This window comes from Vespula vulgaris, chromosome 14, assembly GCF_905475345.1.
Source record: "Vespula vulgaris chromosome 14, iyVesVulg1.1, whole genome shotgun sequence".
In the NCBI taxonomy this organism is placed as follows: Eukaryota; Metazoa; Arthropoda; class Insecta; order Hymenoptera; family Vespidae; genus Vespula; species Vespula vulgaris.
Genome location: NC_066599.1, coordinates 3,814,004 through 3,841,193, shown reverse-complemented (window position 1 = coordinate 3,841,193; position 27,190 = coordinate 3,814,004). Strand labels below are relative to the sequence as shown.

The following is a 27,190-nucleotide window of genomic DNA, read 5'->3' as shown; positions in this document are numbered from 1 at the left end:
TCGAATATTCGCAGGCATGCGCTTGCCATCGTCGAGCAAGAAAGAGAGAGAGAGAGAGAGTGAGAGAGGGGTGGGAGGGAGAGGGGTTGCTCGCAAGTGAGCAGCACGTGCGTAGCAGTCATCCTGGCGCACTCGCCAGGACCAGTTCTTCCCTCTGCCAACAACTTTAACTTTCCCTTTTCCCAACACTTTCCGGATAGTTTCGATTACACACATTACGCATATTAACCACACATTACGCATTTTTCTCAGCCACCCTTTTATTTTCTTTCGTCTCTCTTCAACATCGATCTTCTTCGTAATATAAAAAAAAAAAAACTAATATAAGAACGAACGAGCAGAAAAAGGAAAATTACAAAAAGGAAAAAAAGAGAGAGAGAGAGAGAGAAAGAGACAGAACGATTAATAGTGTTAAAAAAAAAAAAAAGAACGAATAACGTGTCGAAGGAAAAGAAAAGAGGAACAGAAAAAAAAGAGAAGCGAAATAAAAGATACAAAAAATGCTATCCTCGGAGTGTCCGCGCGTTTTCGCGTACGTTTTACATGAAAAATTCGTCGAAGGGGAATCAGAAAGTTTGAATAAGTCTTTTTCGCAATTTGTCGTATGGATTTCGTTAGTAGGAAAGAAGAGACTCGTCGGTCCATTTTCGAGGCTGTCGATGAGGAAATTTATGATCAGGGACGAAAGGAAGAGAACGACGGGAATAACCAAAGGGTCGATAATCGATCGACACGGTCCTTAAGATTTTTTCGCGAAGGGAGAAGATACGGAGAAGGGACGGAGAGATGACGGTTCGTCGCGAGGACGGCCAAGGAATGAGACATAGTAGTTCCTGGCCGGACAGATCGCAAAGGACTGTAAGGGTTCGTGTAGATCCTCTTTCGCGAGCTTTTACGATCGTACCGACTAGTAGATCGTCAGAAGAGGAAGAAGAGAAACCCAAGATCTTTGGTAAATCTTTGACGCATGAAGTGACGATCGACGATAAAACTCAGAAAAAAGAGAAAGAAAAAGAAGAAGAAGAAGTTATAATAGTAAAGGAAGAAAAGAAAGAAAAAGAGGAGGAGAAGGAAGATAACGTAAATCCGAGAGTGGAAATCGATCGAAAATCGAGACCACATCGTGAATTTCAAAGGAAGACGTTACATTCGTCGCTGAGGGCGCTCAATCGGCACCGACTTTACGTCGAGACGTCGTCTTTATCGTCGACGATCTCGACAGGGAGAGCCAGCAGGCGAAGAAGAAGCAACAGCAGCATCGAGCTAAAGATCTTCGACGTGGCTCCGATCGGTTTAAAGGACGACGTTAAGGAGAAGAAAGAAGGTACTTTATTGGCTGATAGTAGTAGCCACTCGGTAAGAGAAGGAAAGGGAGATGGAAAAGAGGAAGAATATGAAGAGAAAAGTGAGAAAGAAAAAATAATAGAAAAAAGGGAGACATCGAAGCCTACGGTGGTGCTAACGCCACATATCGAGATCGTCGACTACGATCGAATCGGCGGTACTACGAGCTCTTCGCAAAGCGATCGGCATGCTTGCCCCAAGTGTACTTCGGAAGGACAGTTAAGACTACAGGTCGATCCCTTTCGATCGCCGATTGCATACGACGCCTCCAATGGCTCGATAAACGGACCTCGGACACGTCCTCAGAGTATTCTCAGTAAGAAGAGGAGAGAGATCGATAGATCAAATGCTTGCGGTAGAAGCACCTGGCCAGATGGACGTACCACGTCCTTTGCCACTGGTTATTTAGCTAAAAGAGAATTGACCTTAGGCAAGAAAAAAAGAAACGGATTATCCAACGCTAATCAACAAACTTGTCGACCAACCTACGATCTTTGTAAAGAGGCTACGTTAAGGAGACACTATTATCCCGAAGGTGGTTGGGGATACGTCATCGTCACGTGCTCCATGCTCGTACATTTTCTTGGTATAGGATTGCAATTCGCAGCTCCTGGAACTTGGCATCTCACGGCCCAACTTAAATTTCATCATCCTCCTCTTCATAGCGCAGGTACGTCTTCTCGATCGTTTCCTCCATTTTTCAATCGATCCGTTGTGATTCATTTTCATCTGCTTTTTATTAGCTATTATTCGAGAATGGTTAGAGATGTATATGTTCGCGAAATTTATTCGTCGATGAATGATTAATAAGAAATTCTGTATATGTCAATCGACACATCGAATCAATATCTTCGATAGAACGTTCTCTTCAATTTACTTTTATAAATTTTCTTATCCACTATTCGTCTATGCTCCTAAACGAAGCTTCCCTTAAACGAGCAACCCCGAAAAGAGTTGATAAGTAACTCGAAATGCAACGTCGTTGATTCCATCCTTTCTCCTTCTCTCGCACGGTTAAAAATATTGCCCGGACGTTGTGGAAAATTCTGTAAAGCCACCGTGGCGAACAACGGTGGCTTAACTTTCGCGTTATATGAGGCAAGACGTTCGTAGAATATCTCGAGGAGAACACTGTCTAGTGTAACTAATAGTTACAAACTCTACTTCTTCTCCTATCATACGCCTTTCTACTTCATGATATATAATAATGAAGACTTTGTAATAAACGTCTCTAGTCCCTGCAAAGAATTTTCAAATATATTATTATAATTAAGACGAACGTCAAGGACAATTTTTAACGTGTGCTTAAGTACACGTACAAAACGAGATTTTAACAGGTAGATTTGAAAAAAAAAAGAAAATACGTAAGTAGATACAACTACGTTTAAAATCAATATATTATATTATTACGTGAAGATGTAAGTAATACTTACGTGTATCGTACAAAAATAGTAAATTTCACGTGTAAAAAGCAGCACGTACGATTCGAATGATAAATTATGTCACCGTAATTCTCAAAGGACCGGTCTGGAAGGATGAATAAGAAAAAACCCGATCATACTATAATCTTTCTCAGCGATCCATACTATAATCTTTCGCTTCATCATCGATCACAGTCGTATCATCTGCTTTAAGTCTTGCTGTCACGTTCGACACTTATAAGTTTATCTATGGGTATAGAAGGGTAAACCAACATTGCCTACATTACAGAGCAGCTCTTTCCAGAAACATTAAAAGTGTTTAGTAATATAGATTTTCTCTTTCTTTTCTCTTTTTTTCTCCTTCTTTTTTCTTTTCCTTCTTTTCCTTAATTAAATTGAGCGTACAAAATCCGATCAAATAAGAAGATATAAAAAAAAATTTACGCGTACGTTATGTGTACGTATTAAACTAATTAATAAAAAACAAAAAGAGAGAGAGAGGAAAGGAAAAAAGTGATAAAATTTGTTAGAAAATTAATTTTATTTAAAAACTCGTTCGTAACTCGTTATATTCAGCTCGCTGAGTAAATATGTGAACAAATTCTTACCGTTTGGTTTCGCTTAACGCAAGCATAGTGTATACTATCTGAATACAAATTAGTTGAAACATATTTTTATGAAATGGAAATTGTATCTATCAAGTTCACTTTCCACAGCGTAGAGAAACGAAAGTGGCAAGCGTCGTGATTCGAATCAATAGGCGAGACACGACACGCGTGAGAGAAAAATCAGGACAATCTATCAAGATTCGGGACGGGTTGTGTCGTGCGGGTCTCACGTAGGTTCAGTTTGCGTGTGAGGAATCATGATGCATCGACGAAGGACCAAGGGACCTTCGCTATTTTTTTCTGTTGTGTTTTTCTTTTCGAAATCGCTCAGTATCGATCGGGTAGTGAAATCGAGCGTAATAAACGATCACGAAACGAATCAGCGTTTCGGATTGCGTGAGAGAAAAAATAACGAAAAAAAGCGAAAAGTAAAAAGCAAATTACTCGAAAGATCTTTTAATCGTGATGGAAAGGAAACATCAGTCCGTATCCGGTACACCGGACGAGAACGTTTATCGCAAACGACGTAATTCTTATAGCGAAGCAATGGCCGAGGAAAATACGATCGAGGATCACGAGCTTACAGTGGAACGTCGCCATTCACGAGGAAGCTTAGGAACTGGTTCCTCAATTTTACGTAGGAAATCAAAATCCCGAGAAAATTCGAGTATAGAGTCGGTGAGTTGGTCCTCGACGAGTTTCGATTCTAAACGAGATTTAAATCGTACGACGTCCGCCGAGACCAACAGATCGTGGAGCGAAGCTGAGATGCACGAGGTACTTCGTTCTTATCCCGATATAGCATCGAGGTTGATCAGATGCAAGTGTTACGTGGATATAAACAACAAGTGTCAGTGTCGTTGTCGTTATCAGTGTTCATGCAATCAGTGTTGTAACCGTCAGCGTCGAAGGATATCCGCGATCTCAAGAAGAGACTCCTTTGGTAGTTTCAAACGAAAGGATTCGAGTTACTCGGTATCGACCTGCCAAAGCTTCCTTCCACCGTCGTCGGCTCGAAACTCCGCTGGCAGTCTCTATCGTATCGGTTACTACAACGGCCAAGACTCGGATCAGAACGAAACGATCGTCAAGAAGGACTCGATTCAAAGGCGGCATTCCGATCAAACGCATTTCGTTCGTGGCTGCCAGATCGAATACGCGGATAGGCGGAGGTACTCTGAACAGACACCGAGAGATACCATCGGTGAGTGCACGGCTAGGTGCAATAACCACTTGAGATCGAGACTCTCTTCGAGATTCCTAGCGAAGGCGGGACAGAAAAGATCTTGGCTGTCTTTTCAACGAGCGAGTACCGACGATGTCCCTGTTAAAGAAGCCGACGAGACTGACAACGAGAAGGACGGAAACGATTCAGGGATTTCAAGCGTTCCTGAGAATCGCAGAAAGAGTAATGCGACTGAAGTCAATCCGAAGATGTTCAAAAGACGATTTTCCGAACAGCTTATATTGGAAGCTGGGCTCAGTGGTTTCCCTGATTTTGAAACGCTCGTAACCGAACGTGATGACAATGCCGAAGACGAGGAAGAATCTTTCACTGGCATTAATGCCAGAAAGAGACTCACTTTGAAGAAACATTACTATCCCGAGGGTGGTTGGGGTCGAACTATAATTCTTGTAGCCGTTTTAGTACAGTTACTCTCTCATGGCTTGCAACTCGCAGCAGGAGTTATCTTGACTCCGACGATTAATCATTTTCAACGTGATGTCAGGGATGCAGGTATGATGAAAACAAACAATTACGAATCGTACGTTAAGAAATATTACCAAGAATAATCCAGTTTAATAATCTTTACAAGGGCCAACTTACGTTCGTTTGAGAATCACATTTTTTTTCTTTTTCTTCTTTAAGAAGAAAGAAAGAAGAAAAAACAAGAACAACAAGAAAGAAGCAAAAAAGGAACATTTCATTAATTAACAATATAAATTCGACAATAGTCGCTGCGATATCCAATTTTAATCGTGTATGCCTCGCTAGAAATTCGCGTTTTCACGCATGTAAAGATCCCTCTCTTCTCTCTCTCCCTCTCTCTCTCTCTCTTTCTCTCTCTTTCCTACACACAACCGAAGTCGATCGAGAGCATAGAACGAGCAACGATTGGATGCACCTGCAACAGCTGTCGTCCGAACGAACGGTACTTACCTACCGTAAGCTAGCAAGCTCGTGGATTCTACTATCTCCTTTCTCTCTCTCTCTCTCTCTCTCTCTCTCTCTCTCTCTTTATCTATCTATCTACCTATTTCTATCTCTAACCCTTTCGTTCAGTATCACGTATAATCGCGTACTGTTAACCCACATGTATTTATACGGGATATTACAGAAATAGACGTCACACGTTCAATGGAAAACATCCCACAGATCCCAATCTTCCACGAATCGCAACATCTCTAGCCGATTGTGTACGGTCTGTCGAGAATTATTTTCAATATCGATGCTAGCTACAATTTACATAAGTTTTAGTAATAGCTTATCCGATACTCGGAAGAATCTAATTAAACGTACACACCATTAAGAATAATTACTATATTATATGAACGTAACGGAAAGATTTTCATTCGAAAATCGATAATTCAAGTATTCATGAAATCGATGTACACCTCTCGGATATATCTCAATATAGTAGATCAATTAAAAATAACATTTTGATTCGTATTTATTTACTTGATATATATATATATTTTTTTTTCAAATCTTTTTCTTTTTTTTTTCCTTTTGTTCTTTTTAATGAACTTCAAGTTGAAAGAAAATCTCTTCGTATTAAAGGAAAACGAGAGATCCTTCCACTTGACGCAATCTCGTCTTATTAACGTAAACTCTCAACCCTAAGCCTCGTCCCGCGAAAGTCTGCTACGACACGCTCATCGTCGCATCTAGGTTGAAGTAGATTAGAGGACGCGCAGAAAATTAAATCCAGAGCCACGCTTGCAATAACATCGTGCCAGCTGCATCAAGTTAAGGATTGCATGTGCGTCATCGGTACGAAACTCCTTTTTGAAGAGACTCCGGGAAATTGTTGGAAGAAAAACTGGTCAAACCGGACAGATGTTCGATCGATCGTTTAGGTGAATCCTCGTAGATTAATCCTAACCTACATTCGCGTTTCTAGTACACAACAAATACAAAAAGGACAACAAAAAAGATGTTCTCTTCGACTAACTCGATGACGAATGTTCGAATGAAACCTGAAAGCAACAATTTTCTAAAGTGCTGGAATATCGACATTAATTATCAAAGATCTTCATCATTTTTAGATCAGTCCGTACGATATCAAGAAGCCTCGTTGATAGAGAAAGAGGAGAGAAGAAGAATAACTCGTTCTTCGTCGGACACGTTAAATTTATTGGCAGGAAAAAAGAGAAGAGAACGTGATACCTAACACGAGTTAAAACTGACACGTTATCGATAATTCAACCGAGTTATACGATTAGTTTTATGAAAGAAACTAGTGCTCGCTATCGTAAAGGACAAACTCATCCTTCTGAATGAAATCGTCTTACAACTATCCCCGCGAATAGTTGTAGTCTAGAAAGATTTAATGATAGGACAATAATGAATTCGAAATAATGTTTCATTATCTTTTACGGATATTAACGGCACTTCGAAACAAGTAGAATCGATCTAAAATTCGTATTTTCCTCGTTACTCGCCATCACTCATTCGCAAAGCCTGAGAACAACATTTTTGTAATATGCTCGATAATGAAATAGATTTATTTCATGGGAATCAATGAATATTCTTTTTCTTTCTTTCATTAGATCAAAAGTACAATACAAACAACAGTGACTCGTATGAGCGAACGTTATTAAATTAATCATTAAAAATTCATACAAAGATAAATTATTCATCAGTTAACCCATTGTATACCGTCGAATATCAATTACTATCTCGAGTCATAAGTCTTCCGTAATAAAATTTCTAACTTGTATTTCGTCATTGAAAAAATTCTATCGGACAGTTATCGACAAGACTGTTTCTCGCGTCGGTAAAACGAATTCCTTTCTCATCGACGAACGAGAACTTACCGACATTTTTAGAAAAACTACGTTGATATCTTTACGTTCCCGTAGAAGATAATGTTTCAACATTAATTATATTTATTTAATTTAAAGAATATCTCGTGGATATAATTTAAGCGAAAAGTTTGAATAATCTTTCTAATGGCTTCAAAATAAACAATAAAGAATCATAGAATTTATAGAATACCAGAAAAGTCGATGGAATCACGTCGAATTCTTTGAAAACTCGAAGGAAATCCTATAAAACTATAAGAAAGCAAACAAGATCCAATAGCAAAGAGAAGATAAAACGAATGACAGAATATTTCAAATTCATCCTGTAAGAACGATCGTAGCAACTAGTTTTGATGTTCTAAAACCGATATGTAAAGTCATCGAAAATAAACTATGCACTGAGATAAATCCATCCGGTTGAAAGTTCGACGTCGTAAAAGGAACCAAACCTCGCGCCCTTTTTACATCGTGTTCGTAAAATCCGCACGTTCGCGAATTCGCGTTCGTATCTTTTCGATGATATAGCGTAGCATCGGTTTCTTTCTTTTTCTATTTCTTTAGGAACTCGTAAAAATTCTTTACTTCGAGAAATCGAAAAGGAACAAATAAAACGGTGAATCGTCAAAAATTCTCAATCGTCTTTAATCTTTAGCCTGGATACAAGAAGAAGTAATATGAGATAAAAAGCGACAAAGATTTATCGTTCGATCTAGGATATATATATATATATATATCTCGATAGCTTACGCCACAAAATCGTCTAAGGCTCGTAAAGATATCATCTCGCTTAACTTTGTGCGATACAAGCTTGTAACATTTTCATTGCTTTTAAATCTGATTTTCGCTCGAATCTAAAAAGGGAAAAGAGAAAGAAAAATAGGTATTCGTTTTTTTTTTCGACGATATCGCGCTTTTAAAACCGTAAGAAAAGCACTCTAGACCAAGGACGAAAGAAAGAAGCTGCAATCAGTGAGTTCGAGGGAAGGCAATTTCACGTGGGGATGAAATCCTTCGAGTAAGTTTGCGTTCTTTGTCTTTCCGATTTCTCGTTACGTTCTTGTGGTTTCCCTCTTTCTCGTCCTCCTCCTTTCTCTCTCTCTCTCTCTCTCTCTCTCTCTCTCTCTCTCTCTCTCTCTCTCTGTCTTTCTCTAATCAACGATTTCTCACGAAACGGATCACCTTTGGGCTTTTCAATCCCCACTGCGATATTCTCGCTATGAGTTTAATTATAATCTTTCTAACGATTCTCTTCCTCTCGATTTTAAATGAACGATTAAACGAATATACGATTTTAATTAGTACGAACTAAAGGACAAGAATTTACATACGAAGAAAGAAGAAAATGAAAAACACGAAAGAAACCTTGGAAATCACCGATTAAAACTTCTTTTCATATGCGTAACTACAAATTTCGTTACGATCGATTTAATATCGTCGTATAATTTAATCTATCGTAAAGTACAAGTACAGATTAATAAAAAAAAAAAAGAAAACGACCGTGAATAGTATTCTACACCACGATATTTTTCTTTTTTTTTTTTTTCTTTTCTCTTATCATATGCAATGTAACCGCAAGAATCTAACCGTTAGAACTTGAAAAGCTCAGGCAAGTGTGCAGTCTGGTAGCTCGTAAGCAAAGAAGGACGTACTGAGGGAACGAGTTTATGTGGTCCGTCTAGGAGGTGTGAACCATAAAGATAGGTTTTACGATCGTACAGCGAGCCATGGATGTACTCGGATGTCCAAAGACATATCCCATGGTCCCGCTGAGGGAGGAATGTCCCGTTCTCGGCCGATGCGTATCGCGCGTTTACTTCTCTTTTCTCTCTGTTTTTCTCTTTCTCTCCTAAAATCGTCAGAGACTAAAGGAGAAAGTACACGAGGAGATCGAGCAAAGATCAGGATTTTTTCAGTACTCTCCGGGGCGTACTTTTCATCTTCTCAAACGATTCTTTTTTCGCGACACGAGACTCGATAGTTAATTTTATAAATTATTTCGATTCCCCCCGTAGAATATCGCATTATTTATTTATTTCGTTCAATGGAAAATTGTTTCTACTAATCTCTATTGCCATTTAAATGTAACATTGTCAATGTTAATTTCTATTTTTAAATATTTTACGATCTTACATTTCGACGTAACACGACACATTCTTATTTGTCATCAAGTAATTATATTGATTGTAATTGATTGTATTTTTTTTTTTTTTTTTTTTTTTCGTAGTAGTAAAGTATTTTAAGTTCATTTTGCAAAATCAACATTTAAATAAATAAATCATATGAGTGTGTAAATTGAAAAGGTTCTAATTGTTAAATTTCTTTTTTTTTAATTTTCTTATTACTTAAATTTTGTTTAACGCGCCGCTGTACTTTCTTAGAATTTTTTATCCCTCGGATTATTAATAAATAAATTTATTAAAAAATCTTACTCGTAGTCATAAATAAATACATAAATACATAATACTTCAATATTAATGAACCAAAAAATATAATGACAATTGGAAATAAAATAACAAATATAAACCAATATGTATTTTTTTTTATTTTTTCTAAAAAAAAAAAAGAATAATTATCTGCTAAAAAATAATACGTTCTTGATAAATATAAACTGATATCGATGCCGTAATCATATAAATTTTAAGAAAAGATCGTAACTCGATATTAAAGTAGATAGATAAGATAGAAAATATTATTGAGTGTAGACTCACATTCCATATCTCCATTTCTTTCTTTCTTTCTCTTTCGATAAGGATAAAAAGAGGATGAGCTTCTGCCTCGGCAGTTAAAGGAATATAGTGCAGTCGATATACCATACAAAGAACGTCGAATCTTTCAAAAGAAAAAAGTAATGCAAGCACGCATGTTATTTCTCTCTTGTCGTCGATATTTCTCCATCGTAAATTTAAAGAGTCGCGTTATTCGTCGCGCGCATACTCAAGACATATACGAGCCCTATATGTCCCTTTTTTTCCCCTTTTCTTTTTCTGTCTTCTCGTAAAACTTTATCGAAGTTAGTCTCGATGCATCTTCGGAATAAAGAAATTCTATTTTGCCAGTCTTTTGCAATTTCTTTCGTCAAATTCACATGAATTTCGTTTACACTTATATATTACATAGATATAAATTCGTCTCATTTCTCTTAAATAAAAAAAGAAAAGAAAAAATCACAAACATTTATTATCAACGAGAAAATGCAAAAATTTCCATGTTTAATTCATAACAAATATATTTATCAATAATTATTATCAGAAACAACGCACGTACGAACATACGTCGTTATTAAAAATTATCTCACAACAATAATGTGAGAAATTATCCAAATATCAATGATATAAAAAACACATCGATGATATTAAAATTGCAAAGTTAATTAATTTATCTTCGGTGTGACTCGTACAATACGTTAATAAATCGAAAGTCAAAGTAATCAAATCTATATATAAACCCTGTAGAAAAGAGAAATGCAGAGATTCATTGATTCTCTTCGGAGTCGAAGGACCTGGAGGAGGTCAAGGGTCATGTCGTGTAATCCAAGGTTGAACATCGAAAAGTTCTCTTTCCTCCTCCTCCCCCTCCCCCTCATCTTCTTCTTCCTCTTTCTCTTTCTTCTTCTACTCCGCCTCTTCGTTCTTGCAGACCAAATTTCATTGCGTACAAAAGTCGAATCGCGGTGCTCTTAATGATCTCCATAAACGCGTCCGTACGTTGAAACCTTGCACGATGGCGACGTTCGGCCGCTGCTCGAAATCGTCGAAGAGTCGTCGTCCTCTCTTTCTCCTCCATCTCCTCGTTCTCCTCCTCTTCATTCTGCTCGTTTCGTATCCAGCGAATCGAGTTTTACTTTCATTCGGTGAAAGTGGTACCCCGAAACTCTGCACGACATTATCAGAGCCATGCACTTTTTCCACTTCTCATCTTCTTTTTCTTTTTCATTTGATTTTTCTTTCTTTCCTTCTTCTTCTTCTTTTCTTTTCTTTTCCTTTTTTTTTCATCTGAATTTTCGTTCTTTTCTTCTTCTTCTTTTCCTTCTTTTTCAGCTGATTTTTCTTTCCTTTCTTCTTCCTCTTCTTCTTCTTCTTCTACTTTTTTTCATCTGATTTTTCTTTTTCTTTCTTCTTCTTCGTCTTCTTTATCTTCTTGTTTTTCTCGTTTGATTTTTCTTTCTTTTCTTCTTCTCCTTCTTTTTTTCTTTGATTTTTCTTGATTTTCTTCTTCTTTTTTCATCTGATTTTTCTTGATTTTCTTCTTCTTTTCTTCTTCTTCTTCTTCTTTTTTCATCTGATTTTTCTTTCCTTCTTCTTCTTCTTCTTCTTTTCTTTTTTTTTCTTTTTCCTTTCTTCTTCTTCTTTTCTTTTTTTATTCTTCTTCTTCTTCTTTTTCTTCTTTTCTTCTTCTTGAACTCTTTTTTTCGAAATGGAATATCCAGCACAACTTTCGAGTCAACGCACGTTCCCTTCCCTCTTCGGAAAAGATCAATGAGATACTTTGGGATGTTGTGCTCCATAGCGATGCGTTTCTTTCGATCTTGGACAATCTCGTTCTATTGAGATTCTTTGGATTTACTACTGTCTGCCTTGCAATAAGACCTCTCTCAAATTACTCACGTAGAAGTATAGGTAGTACAAGATTTTTCTTGTACGAAATGTACGTTCTCTTTTTGTCTGATTCAAACGATAAGACGTTCCAAGATTTATGGTAATGAATTTGTCCAATTTTTTTTTTTTTTTAATCAGTTTCAAGATAGTCTGCTACATATACATACATATATTACACAATATTATACGCTACAGAAATGCATCACTGAAATGCATTAAATTCTCTTTTTTTTCTTTTTTTGTTTTTAATGAATATTATACTTTTTTTTTCTTTAACGAAAAGGACGAATTTCTTTTTTTTTTTTCATTCTGCCTTCGATATAAAATTCTATAAAAATGATATTTTAGATTATCTGAATGGTAAAAAAGAAAAGGTACGAAAAATTCTCACGAATTTTCAACCGGAAATTCGTCCAAAAACACGAATGTCCCATCCCTCGCACGACTTTAAATACATATCCGGCCATTACGTTTCTCGCGGTCTCGAGGGAGGACACGAAATTGATCGAACCACCGGAGAAAACGCGCCACCCGCAAATCACCACGCAAGAATATTCTTTACGATCTTCGGTGAGCGACCCTATGCATGCACGAATCGCATTTCGCAAACGAGTATGATCTTTATCGGCTAAACGATAAAAAACCGACCAGTTGAAAAAAAAAAGAAATAATAGTAAAAAATAATTTTTCGAAAACCGTCCATGAAATTTTACGTATCTCTTTTACGTAAAAAATACACAAGTATTAAATATAAAAATTTAATATTATTTATAAAGTCAACTTGAACATATATATATATATGTGTGTATAAAATATAAATATATATATAAAATTCTAGATAATCTCTATTTTGTGAATTTAAAATAAACTATGAAAAAATCTAAATAATTTATTTAGAGCCTATAAAATTAAATATAAAAACAAAAGAATCTAAAAAAAAAGAATATATAAAAGCAAATGCAAACGATCTCATTATAGTTACGATCGTGCATTTAATCACGTACATATAAATATATACATATGAGTTCATATATACATACATACACACACACACACACACACACACACACACACACACATATATATATGAAAACTCTCTCAGAGAACGCATTCCATGCTGGTTGCGATACGAAACCATGCACGGTGACTTTTTACGAGAGGCAATCATCGAGTTGACGTACGGTTATATGAAGAAACGATCGCCCTGACGACGACGAAAGTGACGACGACGGAAAGGACGGTCCTCAACGGGGGTTGGATATAATTATAGAGTATAATTTATATAGACGGGTCTTGCACGTGGCCTTCCTCATGACTCAGGAAAAAGAAAGGGGAAAAGAAACAAAAAAAAAAAAGAAAAGAAAAGAAAAGAAAGAAACAATTTTTGAAGTCAAAACGAAAAGCTAACAGACGTTAAACGTAAAGAAAATGTCTCTTCCGTTTCTAATATTCCACCCCTTTTCACCCTTAGCCCCTGTGTTTTGTCTCTTTAAATAAATTTCATGATTTTTTTCGGAATCCTCATCATACTCCTAAATTCACCGATGTACGAGCAAAGCAAAGCCGACGTGCAAAAGAGGACGCTTATTTTATTTTATTTATTTTTTTTTTATTTTTTTTTTCCTTTTTTTCGTTTGTATTTTTCAACTCTGTCGCGCAGTATTTGCTTTTTTAAGAGTACTCATTTCGCACAATCTTTCGGACTTTTGATCGGGCGCCAGAAATCCATCAGTCGAACTGGCGCCTATCTTTCTTCTCGTTCCGTCGTCCTTTTTTATATTTTTTTCTCGAATTTCTTATCGAGCTCGTTAACAATAAATAAATATTGATTAGGATTATTTGTCAGATTTATTAAAATTTTTTCTTTTTTATAACTAATATACCGCATTGAATAGAACAAACGATTCCAAAAAATAAAAATTAGTCAAACGCACACGTATTATTAATATATAAAATACTCTGAATTCGTAAAGACATATGTCCAATTCGTAGGATGATTATATATCAAATTTATTCGAAACATCAAGTTTATAACTAAACTTATTAACGATTGTACGTTCATAAATTTCAAATAAATCAAATCCGATAGCGTATTGATTACATACGTATATCTGATTCATAAACATACACGTACAAATTATCGATGGAGATCGACAAGACAGGAAAAAAGAAAGAAGAAAAAAAAACAAGAAAAGAAAAGAAAAAAGAAAACAGTCGTACAATTAATCTAAGCGTCATTTACTTTCGACATAAACATGTACATATGTATAAATCTAATATTAACAAAACTAATTTCCTTCCTTCTCATAAATCAAAATTCAGGAAAATAAGAAGCAGCAGCCGATCAGCTGGTAACCGGAAATGTCATCACTATCACTTTCGAAAGAAACGAGCAGATGTTACGATACCAACGTATCCCACTGTGATAGGAGTGTAGTAGTGAAGCTTCTTATTGGTGATAGCGATGTTGTAGTGGTGGTAGTAGTGGTGGTAGAGATGTTTCCAAGGGAGAAGGATAAGGGTGGGGAGAGTCGGACCGAACAGAGAGAGTGTCTCTCGTCGAAGCCACATCAGTCGGTGGTATCGCGCGAAAGGCTGCGTTCCACGAAGCAAGCGGATTACTTTCCGCATCGTTAACTGCACTCTCTCTAAGTTGCATCTTATCGACTAATGATTTCTTTTTTTTACGAACGATCATTAACAATTTTCATTGGAAATTTGTTTTTTTATTCATTCGTTCATTTCTTTCGATCTTGATTTCTATTCGTCAAATATTTTTTATTTTTTTTTTTTATTTATTAATTTGTTTTTTTTTTTATTAATGTTATTTCGAATGTCGAAATTTCTTTCTCTTTTGTTATTTTGTTTGTCGTATTTAATGAAACGATTTTTTATTTAAAGGTAGCGTATGATTATTCAATATTATTTCTTAGTAGCTCGAACATGCTTATCAGTAAAATCGCAGATCAATACGTTCGAAAACGTAACAAATTGATTGGACGAAATATATTAAGGTTAAGTCGAGTTTCAATAGAAATAATTCGCCGATTGCGATCTTATAGAAAACAATTTCAGTTTTGTTTATTTATATTTTCTTTTCGTTGTCGTATCGATAGAATATAATAAAGGGAAACGGTTTAGAGAAAGAACGTGAATCGTTTACGAGAAAATCGTCATGATGTTGTTGAGAATGCTCAGAGAATTTCCGTGGAAAGAAGAAGAAGAAGAAGAGGAAGAAGGATTAAGGACGAGAAGGTTCAGGAACAGCTTAAAAATCGAAGACACAGGCACTTAATAATTAATTTGCCGCGATTAAGCAGCAAAGAGGGTGTTGTGCTTGTAATGTCGATATCTCGAGCGCGATCATGGCCGCTCTTGGACGCTGAGGAGAAAAGAAATTGTCGGGACGATGATGAAAATCATAAAAGCAAGAAACAAAATGAAGAGGAAGAAGAAAAGGAGGAGAAGAAAGAGGAGGAGAAAAATCGAAAGAAAATATCTGACAAGAACAACGAACGTCCTACTAACGCAGGAAGTCCTCAAGTTCAAGCAAGACGTCTCATGTGTAGACATTATTATCCAGAGGGTGGCTGGGGGTGGGTTGTCACCGTCGTAGGCACTCTCGTACATCTTCTTGGACCTGGTCTTCAATTGTCTGTACCAGCTACCTTAGCTATTCCTGCTACCGTCAAGTTTTATCATCATCCCTTGCATACCGCAGGTATTTCTTACTTGGACTTATTTAATTTACTCTAATCTCTCCCGAAGTTCTTGAAACTCGTCCTTCGAAACTTTCTCTTTAAAACCTATTAAGTGTTTGAAATTTCTTCGTAAATCTACAGTAATCTTTAGTAATCTTAAATAATCTAAACCGGTTTTTATACAAATTCAGTTACTTTACATAAGTATATTATTATACTTATTAATATGTAAAATATATTCATATTTCTTGAGTCATTGAAATATTACCTTTATCAACTTTTTGATATATTTAATACAAAAAGTTATACGCATATGCATATACATATACATATACATATATATGTATATGTATACGTATGTATGTATATAATAACCTAATTTGTATAGTTTTACATAAATTATGATAATTATAATTATTTTCCAAAAGTATGAGAAATACTTTTTTTAAATCTGCTTCATTTTATATCATTTATAATTTAAATATGTAACTTTACCAAATTCCTTCATATCTTAGAATATTGCGTTCTATCGTGATTACGTATGTATATCATTGAGACAAATATTGAAAGTTTTGTGGAAAGGACGTGAGATCAATACTTCAGTGTTATTATTTTTTTTTTTTCTTTTTTTTTTTCGTCGAATAGAATCCGTAAGGCAACTGTGGAAATGTTACTTGGTAACATTGCGAATATATATATATATATATATATATACATACATAGATTTTCTTCTTTTCTTTTTTTTCTTTTTTTTTTTCTTTTTCTTTTCTTTTCTTCTTTTTTTTTTTTTTTTATTCCCGACGGCATACGAATGTCCGCTTATCATACGAGAACCTCTCGAGTTTATATCTCGATATAGGATCGATCGAAGAGAATCTCGTTTCGTTCGTCTCCCGCGTAAAATAGCATTAAAGCATCGATGTTTTTGTGACCACGTTACGGTCGAAACATTTTCGATATCTAATCAATTCAATGCAGATCTAACACAAACCGATGCATTTTAGTTTTCAAATACGTTACGTTATCATTACGAAAAACGAGCATTCAAAGTGTTTTTACAACGTAATATTACATATGAATCATTTGTGATCCTTTCATAATCGCCCACAGCTAGCCTGTTAGGCATCGTAGACCTCGTTCATACAACACATTGATCTTTTTCTTTTTTTTCTTTTTCTTTTTCTTTTTTCTGTTTCTTTTTCTTTTTCCCTTTTTTATTTTAACGTACATCAAATTCTCGATCGATTAGTATCTTCGTTAATACAAAAATATACTTTGCGTCATTTAGGATATATATGTATGTTATATTATATATTACAATTATATAATATATTTAACTATTCTTAGAACGGAAATAGATTAAAACTATCTAAGCGAGTCAAAAGTTCCTAAAAAATATTATAAAACTACAAGGTTACAAAATCTCAAAAAGAGAATAACTAACTTTCAAAATTATCTAAAAACTTTTGGATTATTCTCTACGAGTAAATTATTTTCATTCTTTTCATATATATTATCGATCATTGAGATTTAATATTCTATAGTATTTTTATTAATACACGTTTCATATGGGAAATATTATATAAGAAGAATTTTCTTAATTTTCTAAACACTGATATATTTAAGATAAAAAAGAAAAAAGAAAGTTTAATATATAACCTCGAACATATTTTCCAAATCTTCGTAAGATGCAAATAGGTTAAACCCTAAGTCTATTTCAACGTGTAATACAATCTCCGTCGAAGGTAAAAAAAGAAAGATGCAGTCTCAAGAGTGAGCGTCGTTGGTGGCATAAATAAGGATTGGCAAGAAGGTCCAACTGCCTACGAGAAGTCGATGAGAGTGCAATGTCCGAGTATATGCGAGAGAAAGGCGTGGAAAAATCGAGCTCGTAGATCTCCTATTCGAGCGAGGCGCAACTCACGTCGTAACTTAATTGGTAAAACGAGTTCGATTTAAAACGGGCGTTAAATCGAATCCAGAGATTTCGACCCGAGATTGTCCCGTTGAATTCGAAACAGATTCAAGACGATTTCGATTACTTGAGAAATCACTAAGGATAAAAAGAGAGAGAGAGAGAGATGTAGAAACGTTTCTTCGATACTGACGAATTAAATTCTTTAAGAACAATTCCGTTTTCTTTCCTTTTTTTTTTAATTAGGAAACTAAAATGACTTAATTTACCATGTTATTATATTTTATTTATTTGCAATCGATAATAATTGAACAAATAAAAAGAGTTTGAAAAGTGTGAGGTATATATTTATAAAAAAAAAAAATTAAAAATAACGTGTCAACTTACAGTGTTGAAAATAATGATTTTCTAAAAAAAAAAAAAAAGAAATAACGAAAAAAAAAGATAAAATTTTGAGCATATGTGAAAAGACTAAATGCGCTCTAACATGCAACCGGAAATTACCGAGTAACCGATATCACCAGGATTATCGTGCTTTCTAGCGTTCTAATCTCTTAACACATCGCAACACTAAAACTTGCTTATTCCATAATACAAACTCTCCTGGGTGAGCGCTATTTGGAAACTTGGAACATTTCATACGGGACAAGATATCTTGTATCGTATGAGTAATTCTATTGGACGCGTAAATTCGATGATAAAACATCGTGAAAACAATTAATATCGGATTTAATAACATAAATAAGATGCATTCGATGAAATACAAATGTCATTTGTATTGATTAATTTAATAGAAACGCTATATTATTATTAGAATTTTTCTTCTATCATTTTATTATCATATCTATCGTAATATCAATTTTAAAACTGAAATCTCTAAGAAAATTCAAGATAATACAGATTGAACTTCGTTTCGGAATGAATTTTTCTAACTCGTGACTCGACTCAATTCCAACGGAATTTAGATAAATTGTGATCGTGAGAATAATTTTGCGAAAATCGAGATTTAACGTTTATCTTCTTTGATATCCTTCTCAGCATCCTAGCATAGACCAAAATAAGCATTCCTTCGGATTTACCCTTTTCCATAATCCCTTCTTTTTCGACCACTCGATCGCATTATAGCGGGTAACATATGAGGCGAGACTTTTCGAGGATGGGATCGTCATATCGAAAGTACTTTAACACTTTTATGAAAGATATTCGTCATGTTTCCTACGACAGCTCGATTCCTTTCCTGTTTTATATCTTTCTCTTTCTCTCTTTCTTTCTCTCTCTCTCTCTCTTTGTTTCTCGATTTCTATGTTTTATTCAATAGATTTATATTAAATAAAATAAGAAAGTTTTACGATCGAATTTCACGCACGACGACGGTCGACATAAATTACAGAGATTTATAAATTGTTAAACGTTACAAATCAAATTTCAATCAACTGCAACAAGATAAATAATAAATTTTAAAGTCTACCACGAACGATATCGAATTCATTAATGTACAAACTAATTTACGAGACATTTCTGTATTATATATCTGAAACTATTTCGCAAAAGTAAAGTAAACTCGTAAAAGTGAATTTTATGATGAGAGAAGAGAGATTTTTTTTTTAAATATCTCATCAATTACTTCTTTAGATATAATAAAACTGTTTTTAAATGTTTCAGTTCGATGCGTTATGTTCTGTTCTAAATAATCGAGTCATTAATAACAATTAGTGAATTTGTTAAAGTTTATTTTGCTTTTTATTTTATTAGATTTAAATTAAATTAGAAATTTTTCAACAACAGAGACATCTAATGCGACAAGAAAAAAGTTGATATCTAAATTCACAGTTTTGTTAAAAGTCGGTAAAGAAGAAGCTCTACGTTAGCGAAGGTCTCGTCTCGTGGAAATCAATGAAGTTGTTAAGTTACCGACCTATCGTCGTTGAATAAAACTTTAAAGATACAAGTGGTATAAGATTATATCAATCTGCATATTTCTCGAAATATTTTTATAATAAATTGTTGATATTATTATTTCTGATATATAAAATTCTGATAAATTCAGAAATATATACTTGTGATATCTATGAATCACCTCCATGAGTCATTCGTAAGTAAACGAAACTCTGATTCTTATCGATGAATTCTCCGCTGGTTTAGATTTCAATCAGCCTTTTCCGAATGCAATTTGGATGTCACCAAATTGATAAATGCTGAAACGGCATGAAGGGTGTACTAACCCCGTCATTTGATATGTTCCCTTTTCAAAATGGGCTTATCTTCAAATTGCATTTTTCGATAAATCTAATAACATTTCCATTCTCGACGCAGTTGTTATATATATATTTTTTTTTTAACGAATGATATCTATATCCAACAATATTCTATGTATTTAAAAGTTGCTATTAAATTTTTCTTTTCTTTCTTTCTTTCTTTAAAACAAAAACCCTTGCTCGAATATACCAAAATTATTTCGATACGTATCATACAAATCATACTCTATGCTAATTTTTTAGGCAAAAGAAAAGGAAACAAAAACCATTTGCCTTCATTATCATTCATGACAGGAGTAACATTCCCATCGAAGATAAAGAATTTCTCGTAGGTTTTCCCCTAACAGGAATAATCAAAACTTTCTTGATAAATACGGTAAATATTGCTAAAGTTATCGAAAAATATGACGATATAAATAAGTTTTAACGTTGCCACGAGAAAATCTGTTAGGTAAACGAACGTTCGAATCTGAAATCTCGTATTCCATCGACGAAATTGAGAAGAATAAAAGAAGACAAAAGAGATAGAATAACGAAAAAAAGAAAAAGAAAAAGAAAAAGAAAACGAAAAGAATTTATTCTCCTTACGTTGGACAGTTCCAATCTTCAAAGCTTATCTACTATATTCTAAACATTTACTTCGATATATTTCTATAACGCAGACTATGTAAGTTATCCAACAATAAAGCAAAATACGATTAACCCTCCGACATGGAATCGTCGATTCTTTTCAAGAGGAGACTTTTTAAACGTGATTCGAGTTCGTTCTTATTATCGTTATTGAGAGCAATGCACGATTCAATTTCTTGCTTGCGAATCGTGCATTCCTTTTAATGGAACTTTTCCTTTTACTCGAGTTCATTCGTTCTAAGAACTCCTCGTATTTATAATTTCAATTACTTACAACGTGTCTATGAATTGAACGATTCAACGTTATACGGTATATTCGTAAAAAAAATTGCTGGATAATCCATAGTGTGTTTACAGAGTATTTAATCAATCTGATTAAAAAAAATTACTTGATTAATATTAGACAATTATTGAAATTTTCCTATTGACGAACTATTTCGTAGTCCTTTCCTGTTTATCGTTGGACATGTTTTAATATGGTTTAACTGTGTTTGACTGTCTATCTATCTATCTATCTGTCTGTCTGTTTGTCTGTCTGTCTGTCTATCTAGAATGTGTGTAACTCCCTAAATGGGAGTTAGTCTTTGAATGGCCAACTGTAAGAGAGAGGAGTACGGTTTTCTAGTATTTCATTCCGATCACGAGTTTACGTACGTATTACAAAGTTTTTGTCTTTTAAAAATTTTAACTTAAATAGCACGATGTAATTCTTTTTTCTTTTTCTCTCTCTGTTTTTTCTTTTTTCTTTTTTTATTGACACGACAAGTATTTTTGTCAGACAAACGAATGAATTACAATAAAACAAAGCAGTAAATTGCCATCTCTTCGTAACGAGGATATTTATGAAACATTATCGATCAATTAAAAACAACCAAGCGCGAAACGCGATGGTAAATGATAAAAAAAAAAAGCGATAGAGAATAAAAGAAAACTTTCCTTTGTCTCGATCAATTCTTACGATCATTTGGATACTTTTTCTAACGATTGTTTCGTGCGTTGTTAAGAAATACGAACGAACGATAAAACTAATGTTGGCGATCTTCCACGAATTTTCTTTTAGCAAGTCGCTATCTATTGGCCATTTAAAGAAAGAAAGAAAGAAAGAAAGAAACAACTTCTTTTTTTCCTCCAATCTATTTTACGTATCATTTATCGTTATTTTCTTTCGAAAAACTACCATTTCTTTTCTACTTTAGATAATGAAATTGTATCTTTGTAATATCTATCAATAAGAATATCTACTTCATGTCGAAATCAAGGGTCTTAACTCATCAACTAGATCATACTGTCTTTTAACGTAGTAATATCTGTCAGGTTGTTCTCCCTAAGAACAAACCGTAAAGGAATCATTTTACGTCAATCAAGGGATTCGTTTTATATTCCCCCTCTCTCTCTTTCTCTTTTTATCTATCTATCTCTCTTTCTCTCATCGTAGACATTTAATATTAGTCGAAGAAATACGTCAACGTTAAAAGAAGAACAGTCTTTTTATTTTTGACTGAATATTTATGAGATCGTCCATTTGAAACAGTTCCAATTATATACACGTATCAGAGGTTATTAACAGGTTTTATATCATTCTATTTTACATAAATAATTATTCTTTAATTAAGATTGGAATACTCTTAAATTAAGATTACTCATAAATATGTAGATAATTTAGTATCTTCACTAAAAATAATATAAAAATATATTCGAGTTAATTTCTATAAATTATTCGATACAATCAATTGTCGGGGATTAAATTTAGATAATTAACGAGGTGTTAGATAATCGAATGATTTAGATATCAATTCGTAAATATACGTTCGTTATTAATACGATTTCTTGGATATAATAGACGTTTAAATTCTACTCTTTAACAACTAACGTTGATTCGAGTATATTAATCTCGTAAAATTAACCAAGCGTTAGATGAAATGAGAAGATTTAAAGTTAGCAAACGTGAGAATTTGAATAGTCACTAAGAGAGTCACTAACGATTTGAATTCTTATTTTTCACTAGGTGATAAAGTCGCTCGAAAATACTCGAGAAACTTTAACGTATAATTATGTAGTATCTCGAAGGTCTCGTTTTAGATAAATCCAAGAGAGAAGACGGAATAAGATAAGGTTAGGTTTAAAATTAAAATACTTACTATGATTTCGGAGTTAAGAGTTTGTTTAAATGTTTTAATTTCGTCCCCGATTTCCTCTTCTTTTTCTTCTCTTTTCTTTCAATCTGTCGATCACTTTTTTCACTTTACAAATTTGTTGAATCTTCAAGTGGATGCGTTGAAGACGAATGTTTCGACACTTCGAATCCGACTTGATTCGACTCTCTTCTTCTAAGCTTTACCTTCCAGCTTTTTCATGGATTTAATTTTTGAACGATAACTCTACTTCTTATTGAAAATCCTTATATTCACGAAAACAGGAAGGAAGAAAGGAATTGAAATTTCTCACCTCGTTGAAAGTTTCATGAGCTTGGAAATCTTTCTTCCTTTTCGAATAATCTCGAATAGTCTCGAATAGTCGAACGAACAGGGATATTCAAGAAAATATTAATGTTAATAACGTGTCTTTCGAATTTTTTAAATCTTAGATCGAAGTATCAATTCGTGGTCATCTGTTGATACGAACGAGAAAATGGAAATATGTTTTGTTACGACGGTAAAAACAGATGATTAAAAGTGTCTATGTTTCCTATCAATTTTTATTTTATTACTATTATTATTATTATTATTATCATCATAGGAAGTATTATGTTTCCATTATTATTTATTAGATGAGAATGGTATCGGTAAGGTATTAGTAAAACTTTTATTCGTATCACTTTACAACATTTTTTTCTCCATTATTACAAGTCATAATATTTTACCCATATAAGTACACTTGCGAAAATATGAATCTTCATTTCTTTTTCTTTGATTTCTTTTTACTTTCTTTTTTTAAAATGCTATATCAATATTTGTCTATATTTACAACCATTTGTCAATTACGTAGTAACGTCGTGTACATGATTATAAAACGACTATAAAATGATCATAGAAGTTGTATTAATAATTCGATCGTAAGTAGTAATGATTATAAAAGTCATGTAACATCGTATAACATGATCGTAAAAGAGTTACGTGTATTAAATAAATTTTGCGATTTATTAGCACTCGCGTGGAGAGTTTGTTTGAAAAGAAAAGATCGACGAATAGAGAAAGAGACAGAGAGGACAAAAAAAGTAGGTGGCAAAGAAGGAAGTAGAGCAACGTGGATATAGAAGGGAGAGAGAGAGAGAGAGAGAGAGAGAGAGAGAGAAAGAGAGATGGATCAACACTGGATCGAGTTCGCCTATGGAGTCGAGAGCCGCAGCCGCGTTGAGTCTCGACTCGTGACGCTCTTCGCCATCGGCAGTTCGCGATCTGAGCGTGTCGCGCTCGGTCGTTCTCCTTTTCGTGTCTTCTCGGTAACTCCAGCATCCGCTGGACCACTACTAAACTATCCACCGATCTATTTCCATGTCTTCGATCATATCCACAATTTTTCATTCGAAAAAATTGTAAAACAAAAAAACGAGAAAGAAGATAAACTGGATTCGAATAAGAAATTATTATCGATCTTGAAAAAAAAAAAAAGGAAAAAGATTAGATAAACATGAATTAATCTGACTTAATGTTTTAATTTAGAACACGTATAAAAGAAAATATGTATATATGTATATATAAATAAAAGTATGGTAATAAATAAATTGTATCGGTTCGATGTCGCGAAAAATAATAAATAATGAATTAAGAAGATATACAATCGATATCGAGAAAAGATCGTCTTCTCGTTCACTATTCGAAAGATAGATAGAGAGATAAAAAAAGAGAGAAAGAGATCTGAAGGATAGATCTTCTTTGGATCAAATTCAAAAACTCGTGGAAGTGGTTTGAAAGAACGGAGAAAGAGACGTATCGTTTCGTAGAAAGGAAATGGAAGATTCAGAGGAAGAGGAAGATAAAGAACGACGAAGAAGAAGAAAAAGAAAAAAAAGAAGAAAAAGAAGAAGGAGATGTAAAAGGCGAGGAGAAAAGTGGTAGAAAGTAAGTTAAAGAATAACGATAGAAATAAATCAAGAAGGACGATATAAACAAGATGGCAGCTTCGCGAGTCGATTCGAATCTTGAAATGGATAATGAAGGAACTTTGACCTTTCCAAGGGAAAGTAATTACGATGACAATGAGAAAGAATCGAAACGTGATTCTTTTGGTGAAGTTAACGACAAGAGAATAGCTGAGGACGATAGGGAGAAAGTTCAGTTATCGAATTGTAACAACTCCGAAAGAATTCGAAAAGTTTCGAAGGTGAAGGAACGCGAAGGAAGGGATAAGAAGGACGAGATTTCTGATGGCGAGAAGTTAAAGGGCTGTGGAAAAAATTTACTCGAGGCTGATGGAAGATCATCGAAATTCCAACGGCAGGTTCGTGGTTTGCGAAAGCAAGCAAGAATAGTAACGACGGCAACCATAGAAGACAGAACGATAAATGACAGATCGATCAGTGGTAACGATCGAGTAAAGAATCTCGAAATTCAGGATTCAACTGAGCGTTCTGTTAAAGAGAGAAATCTGATAGGGAGGAAAGTGGAGAATCATCGAACGTTGAAAGAATCTACTCAAGAAAGGATCAACGTGAAAGAATCTTCTATGAGGAATCGAGTTTCGCCTGTTAAAAGAAGGAAATCTCAGATCGATAAAGATATCGAATCTCATCCTCCTTTATTTTCTTCTACATCATCTTCTTCCTATTCGGATAAAGAAAGGAGGAATATAAAGAAATGTCAAAATTGTGGTGAGCAACATTACCCTTATGGTCGATACTCGTATCTTAATAAATATTCGACTTATTTCGAGGGTGATTTAGGTGCTTACGAAAGGCACGAAACTTCGGCGAAAGTTATCTTAGCTAATGCTAGTCCAGTTCGTGGTCCTGATTCAAGATTAGAGACACCGGTAACATCTTTGCTGTATCGTAGCAGATCACTCCCAAGATTGTCCGTTCACGACAGCGGTGTCGGATGCAGTGCTAATGAACAGACAGTACCTGGTCCAGGTCAACATGGTACGAAACAGCTGGTAGCCGACTTGAGACAGCTGTTGACATTGAAGCAACATTACTATCCAGAAGGTGGTTGGGGTTGGCTCGTCATACTAGTAGGAATGTTCGTCCAGATTCTCTCCCATGGGACACAGGGTGCTGTTGGTGTATTTGTTCAGCATGTAGCCAATCGATTTGGTCATCACGTTTATCTTGAGTCAGGTTAGTCGATCTGATCTATACTTTTTTTTTTTTTTTTTATTGAAAATAAGAAAAATGGATAAGATGGTTACTTCTTTAGAGATGTTGGAAATGAAAATTAAAAGACGTTAACATAATTTGATCCATAGCTCAACATAGTTTCTTCGTTAGCTGTTTCTCCGAAAGGAATAAAAATATACAGCTGCTGGTTGCGTTAGATATTAGAAAATAGAAATGATATAATTAGAAAACCTTCTTAAGTAACGGCTTGAGCGGTCAGGATTAAAACATCATTAATCAGTATGTCTGATGATATATGTCGTATAGATCGTTCGAATGTGACTTTATAACAACTATAAAAGGGTACATAGAAAAGTTTAACGAAAATATTCTTATACGGTGTCCGATTAATCGCATAAATTTTTGTTGGATATATGTGAAATACACTTTCCATTACGAATATTCACGAAAAGCATCCAATTTCGTTCTCATAAATTATATATAGTACTTCGTTATGTACTTTTTTACGAATTCGATCGTGTTACCAGTTGCGTAATGCCATCGATGAACGAAACATGATTTTTCAGGCTCGTCAAGCTACTTTTTCTGCTAGCAGGAAAGAGAACGAACGTATAGTACGTGATCGTCATTAGACGAATCGATTCACTAGCCTAAATGCCCGAAGCAAGACAAAATTTTTTTTTCTTTCTTTTTATTTTTAATTGATAATTACCATCGAATATTTTCCCATAATAAGAAATTTGTTGTATTGGTAAAATTAAAAGTTGTCACTTGGTATTGTGTGAGGGTTTAACACGTTCTCTCTCTCTCTCTCTCTTTTTTTTTTCTCTTTTCTTTTCTTTTTCTTCTCTCGACTACTTTGTTATAATTTCGTCACAGAGAAAAAAAAAGGGGAAAAAAGGAAAAACGTTTAATCGTGTTTTGGCCAACGGCCAAAAGTCGCAAAAGTCTCACCGAGTATCCTTACATCTGTCCACCGTTGCTAACAAACGTACATCCGAATTAAATTCATTAACACCCGAAATTCTCTAACTAGTTTCGTTCTCAACTAGACAAAGACAAATTAATGACTATGAAATTACTTTCTAGCTTTGTGTTAATTAAACGCGTATTAAAAAGAGATATTTGTGTATTTTACAGGACGAATGAACGTAATTAAAAAAATTGTTAAGAAATAAAATCGTGTGCGATGCATATAGAAGAAAAAAAATAGAAAAAAGAAGAGACGAAATGATTTTTTTAAATTATTACAACTTTTTATTGTAAGTATTTAAGTCTTTTAAAATTCTTTTTACTACTTCACTCGACTCACATCTTTATATACTTACGCACACGTAAAGAAACATATCGAATTTAATCCCATCTCCGCTCGATTATTATCCTTTCCAATAGGATGCATTAAAAAAAGTAGGCGATC

The 27,190-nt window shown here is 34.4% G+C and overlaps 2 protein-coding genes across 3 annotated transcripts in view; both read left to right on the top strand.

The window, feature by feature from the left end:
• The first annotated feature begins 425 nt into the window (after positions 1–425).
• LOC127069227 (uncharacterized) overlaps positions 426–27,190 on the top strand; it is a 53,791-nt gene continuing 27,026 nt past the window's right edge. The window contains exon 1 of one of the 2 annotated variants that reach the window (XM_051006013.1): positions 426–2,014. In XM_051006013.1, the coding sequence (XP_050861970.1) occupies positions 787–2,014 (1,228 nt within the window). In that variant the 5' untranslated portion in view covers positions 426–786. Of the gene's footprint in view, positions 2,015–23,514; positions 25,774–27,190 lie in introns of those variants that run through there. The other variant, XM_051006015.1, reaches the window with a different exon arrangement.
• Positions 2,035–8,324, top strand: LOC127069229 (uncharacterized). The gene is made up of 2 exons (XM_051006017.1): positions 2,035–5,111; positions 5,244–8,324. The coding sequence occupies exons 1-2, from the start codon at positions 3,839–3,841 to the stop codon at positions 5,303–5,305; spliced, it is 1,335 nt and encodes a 444-aa protein (XP_050861974.1). The 5' UTR covers positions 2,035–3,838; the 3' UTR covers positions 5,306–8,324.